This window comes from Arvicanthis niloticus, chromosome 2, assembly GCF_011762505.2.
Source record: "Arvicanthis niloticus isolate mArvNil1 chromosome 2, mArvNil1.pat.X, whole genome shotgun sequence".
NCBI classification, from domain to species: domain Eukaryota; kingdom Metazoa; phylum Chordata; class Mammalia; order Rodentia; family Muridae; genus Arvicanthis; species Arvicanthis niloticus.
This window is the reverse complement of record NC_047659.1, coordinates 98094718-98100100: the sequence shown is the minus strand read 5'-3', so window position 1 is coordinate 98100100 and position 5383 is coordinate 98094718. Positions and strand designations below refer to the sequence as shown.

The window sequence follows — 5383 nt, the reverse complement described above, 5'->3', positions numbered from 1 at the left end:
TCCCATCGAGTGAGGCTTATTGGTGGTACCTAAAAACGTCTCGTTTCCGTTTTCACCTTGCGTACAGCCAGAGGGAAGCGAGAATGGTTTTTCCCAGTCAGTTCTTAATTTCGTCTTTCTCATCTCCCCACCCAAATTCTCAGTAAGCATACATTGTCCTGGTAGGAGGAACTTGGTGGGGGCCGGCAGCAGGCTCTTCAGCTTTGTGCCAAGGAAAGAAGCAGAACAGCTGTGAGCGGGTGGCCACAGGTGCTCTGCAGTCCCTTCAAACCCTAGGGGGGACGACCAGAAACAAAAGGTGTGAGCCCTTAGGGAGGGCCCCAGCTCTGGAAGTCTCTGCTCCGGGCCCCGCCTCTTGGCTTTGAGCAAGGGGTGGGGCTTGCCGGGGCGGAACCCCTGAGGCGGGAACCGCTGTGGATTGCTGGAGTCCGCCGCGACCAGCAGCGCGTGGTAGTCGCAGCAGTCCGCTGCCCATAGACTTTGGACCGCCAGAGACATGGTCCGTACCCAGAAAGAGCGTGTCGGGACGACTCCCGTAGTTTGTGCGGAGTATGAACTGGGAGCATCCTGTACGCCCGGAAGAAGGCAAGGGCGGCCAGGTCGCGCTGTCTCTTTAAGAACGCTCTCCTGCTGAGACCGTGAGTAAGGTGGCCCCTAGTCCCAGGAGAAACTTTTTAGTTTGGGTATTTAATTGGGTCAGGAGAGATGGGTGAGAAAACGTGGAATTTGGGGAAGTTACTAATCGTAGAGGGGGCCTTCACTTTGAAGCAGGGTCAGTGGCCCGGGTATTTTGAACAGGGCTCATGGAGAGAGCAATTGGGCTCAATTCCAAAGCGAGGAGAGCCCCTCACCTGAACTCAATGGCCATGGTGCACTGCCCTTCATGACTCAAGAAGCCCCATAGCTGGTGAATTACTGGGGTGAAGGCCGGAAGCTTCAGGTTTCAGTGGTTGGGCTGGGGGCCAGGGAATCTCTGCTACTGTCTATCAGTTGGGTCTTGGCCACTGAATTCCGCAGACACTTTGCTGGACCGAGAAGTGGAGCTGGACTGATGGCTATATGCTAGGCTGCCTTAGAACCTTATCACTGTAGTACCAAGGAGTTGGCAGCACAGGACAGAGTGGTGAGGTTAAGTGGTCTAATGACACAAGGTAGGGTTGTGAAGTCACAGAGGAAGTGGGATGCTGCAGCTAGGGACTGAGGCTGGCTACCCAAGGATGGGGAAGACATTGCCCAAACAAGATTCTGTATTTTCTGCCTGTGGAAGGGAGCCTCTGGGACTGGCAGGGCATATCTGGGGCCTGAGGTGGACCGATGAGTCGGGTGAGGCCACCCCACTGTAAGGCTACCCCTCCCCATATTATACTGGAATAAAAACAGTCTCATGTCCACCCTCTGGCAACCTAAACACCACCCACAGTATGTGGAAGGAAAGCGGTTGACTCAGGGTACATCCTATGGTCTCCACTTCCTTTCCCCAAGGCAGACCATTCTTGCTAACTCCGAGCTTAGCTCTATGCACTTTCTGTTCCTCTTGAGTAGTTGGCATCCAGAATTTGAGGTACCAGGGCTCTGGGGACTATGTGCTGGAGAACAGATGTGCCCCCAAAATCACCACTGATCCCCACCCTCCTACTCCTCCAGATGCAGAGGCCTCCATGGCTGTGATAAGCCTCATGTTCTTGGCAGTGATGTATGTTGTTCACCACCCCCTGATGGTCAGTGACCGGATGGACCTGGACACACTAGCCAGGAGTCGGCAGCTGGAGAAACGGATGAGCGAGGAGATGCGGCAGTTAGAGATAGAGTTTGAAGAGAGAAGTCGAGCAGCTGAGCAGAAGCAGAAAGCTGAGAACTTCTGGAGAGGGGACACATCCGATGACCAGTTAGTGCTGGGGAAGAAAGACATGGGATGGCCGTTCCGGGCCAGTGGCCAAGATGGGGGGCCTCTGGGCTGGATACTGGGAAACCTGTGGAATGCAGGCCTCTTTTGCCTTTTTCTCATCTTTGAGCTCCTGCGACAGAACATGCAGCATGAGCCAGCCTTTGAATCCAGCAGCGAGGAGGAAGAGGAAGAAATCCGTGTTGTGCCCGTCTCCTCTTACACCTGGCTATCTGATTTTCCCTCCCAGGAAGCCCTGGAATCATTTTACAAATATTATATCCAAAATGCTATCCGTGACCTGCCCTGCACCTGTGAGTTTGTGGAGAGCTTTGTGGATGATCTCATTGAGGCCTGTCGGGTGCTCAGCCGCCGGGAGGCTCACCCACAGTTGGAGGACTGCCTGGGCATTGGAGCTGCCTTTGAGAAGTGGGGGACCCTCCACGAGACACAGAAGTTTAATGTCCTCGTGCCCATTGTCCCCCCACAGGGCACTATGTTTATCTTGGAGATGAGAGATCCGACACTGGGCCGTCGTTGTGGTTGTGTGAAGGTGGACTCTGAATGCATGTGCAAACATGAGAAGCTCTTGGGGGATGTGCTATGCCTGGTACACCACAGGGACCACTCAGCCATGTTGAGCAAGTGTACTAGCTCCATCAAGGCAGCTCTCTGCACCAGCTCGCACCTGGACGTGTGTAAGACTGTGCAGTGGTTCCGAAACATGGTGAGCAATGCCTGGGCGCTAGTGGCCCACAAGTACGACTTTAAGCTCACTCTCCCACCGTCTACCACCTCCTGCAAACTCAGATTGGATTACCGCTCAGGCCGCTCTCTATCAATCAGTTTGGTCCTAGGGGTGCAACGGGAAGATACGTTGGTTTACCTGGTTAGTCAGGCACCTGAGCGAGAACAGCTCACCAGTGTGGATTGGCCTGAGTCCTTTGCAGCTTGTGAACACTTGTTTCTGAAGCTGGTGGGGCGCTTCGCCCCTGAGAACACCTGCCACCTCAAGTGCCTGCAGATTATTTTGAGTCTTCAGGACCACCAGGTCTTACCCCCGGGAGCATCCCGCCCCATTCTCACCTCCTACCACTTCAAAACAGCCCTCATGCACTTGTTGCTGCGACTGCCTCTGACAGACTGGCAGCACAGCATGCTCTCTCAGCGCCTCCAGGACCTCCTCTGGTTCTTAGGGCGAGGCCTCCAGCAAAGGTCTCTCCATCATTTCCTCATTGGTAACACCTACCTGCCCCTGACCATACCAATTCCTAAGGCATTTCGGAATGCTGAGCCTGTCAACCTTTTCCAACACCTGGTACTAAACCCAGTGGCGCACTCCCAGGCAGTGGAAGAATTCCACAACCTTTTGGCCCAGGTGAAAACTCTGCCTTGCTCCCCACTGGCTGAAGGACTTTAATGGAAAGGCCATTAAAATATATCCATATATATGTAGGTATTTCTGATTCCTCAGGCTGCAAGTGTCACTGACCTTCACCTTGCCCGTGGGACTATGGTAGAGTAAGTCACTCTTAGAAGCAAGTAAAGCAGGCTGCAGCCCATGGAGCCTGATCTGGGAGGGCTGGGGTGGCTGAGGGTTTATGTCCTGACTTAATTTTACTCATGACCTAAAGAAAGTAGAAATACGTGGAAACAAATGTTACGGGAGAGGTTTGCCACTGTGGCCCTGAGAGCCCGTTAGGCCTGTGCTTTGTAGCAACACTGGAAGCCAAAGCTCCAGGACACCCCCCCCCCCCACACACACACACACACTCCCGTCCTAGCTCAGTTCTTTCTGTGACTGGCTCTGTGTTCCCTGTGAAACAGCTTGTTGCCTAATTCCCACCCAAACGGATGCATTCCACCTTCCTTGAAGTGACAGCTACAATTTATACATCAAGATGTAAGTTTTCATGACTTGGTTATACTTGAAAGTATAACCAAGATGGTTCTTTTCTGTTTGTTTGTTTGTTTTTTTTCTTTTTTGTTTGTTTTTTTAGAGACAGGATTTCTCTGTGTAGCCCTGTCTGTCCTGGAACTCACTCCATAGACCAGGCTGGCTTCAAACTTAAAGAGATCCACCTGCCTCTGCCTTCCACGTACTGGGAATGTGTGCTGCCACCGCCAGGCAAAGATGTATTTGTATTTCATGTGTATGCGTGTTTTGTCTGCAATCAAGTCTATGCATCATATGCATGTAATACCTGCAGAGGGCAGAAGAGGGCAGTAGTTCCCCTGGATCTGGAGTTAAAGATGGTTGTGAGCTGCTGTGTGGGTGCTAGGAATTTAACTCGGATTCTCTGGAAGAGTAGCCAGTGCTCCTAACCACTGAGCCAACTTTCCAGCCCTGTTCTTTTCTTTTTCTTAATCAGAATACAAATTTATAGCTGTTTTTGTGTGTTTGAGTACCCAAATATTTGTTAATTTTGATCCATTATGTTAGTGGTGACCCATCCCATATTGAGAGAATGTGTTTCCTATACTTAATGAAATAAGCAACACCCGATGACCATCCTTGTTCCTGGAAGCAGTATTAGAAAGCTCTTCCTGGTGATGGCTTTCTGGAGGCTCTTGGATGGACAAGTTGTTTCCTAGAGAGTGGCCTATTTGTTAAATGGAAAGGCTGAGCTGCCCCTTGTGTGTTGCTCTGGTGATGGCTTTCCATTCTCTTTTCAAGATGACAAAGAGGTTGCTTGAACTTTGTGGTTTTGAAACAAGGAGTCATCACAGTCCAGGCCCATTGCCAGGGCTGAGCAGGAAGGCCTGTAAAACAGATCAGCTCTAAGGGCCCTGAGTGTCGACGGTGATCGTCGCGTGTTCCAAAACCTTCTGCATCTTGAGGAGTATTAAAAAAAAATAGTTATGGGTGTGGTTGTTTTTGAAATATTAAGGCTGTTCTGTACTCAACACTGCCAGGAAATCTGCTAGGAAGGAGACCCTGGCCCTTTGACTTGCCCTCTGTCTGCAGTTGGTGAGGAAGAGGTATCAGATGCTAGCCTTTGGGGCTTCTGTAGAGGAATCCACACCATAACCAAAAATTCTAGAAACATAACCAAGAATTCTAGAAACTGATGTCAATATTTGAAATTCTTGCTACATAGAGGTACTATATACTTCCACATGACCTCATGTCCAGGTAAGAGGATGAGGTGATGGTTCTGTGCTGGTGGGGTTTCTGTTTTTACAGTTTCTATAGACCTTTTAGAAAACTATCTGCTTCTCTATTAACTCCAATAAAAAAAAAAAAAAATGGAGGCTGTTCTCTGTATGAACTGGAATCTGTTCACTAACAACATTGGTACATACCTTTCCCAAGAAGTTCTTGTGTCTCTGAGAGCCCTAGCTGGTATATCCTGGTGTTTCTCAATGCACCTTGAACCAGTCTGCCTTGAGGTTTCCAGTGGCATGGCCACTGGCCAGGAAAAAAAAAACCAAAACTCATAAAGTTAAGGAACGTCTAAGTTATTAATTTCCACGGTGCCTAAACCCAGATTTCAACTA

At 50.2% G+C, this 5383-nt stretch overlaps 1 protein-coding gene across 3 annotated transcripts; it reads left to right on the top strand.

The window, feature by feature from the left end:
• The first annotated feature begins 398 nt into the window (after positions 1-398).
• On the top strand, positions 399-5114 carry Itpripl1 (ITPRIP like 1). Of its 3 annotated transcripts, none has more exons than XM_034493659.2 (2): positions 399-642; positions 1645-5114. In XM_034493659.2, the coding sequence occupies exon 2, from the start codon at positions 1659-1661 to the stop codon at positions 3300-3302; it is 1644 nt and encodes a 547-aa protein (XP_034349550.1). In that variant the 5' UTR covers positions 399-642; positions 1645-1658; the 3' UTR covers positions 3303-5114. The 3 variants fall into 3 exon arrangements, with proteins under 3 accessions (XP_034349550.1, XP_034349549.1, XP_076785817.1); XM_034493658.2 differs by having other exon boundaries at positions 424-638; positions 1645-3446; XM_076929702.1 differs by lacking the exon at positions 399-642 and adding an exon at positions 1049-1323 and having other exon boundaries at positions 1645-3446.
• The last annotated feature ends 269 nt before the right edge of the window (positions 5115-5383 follow it).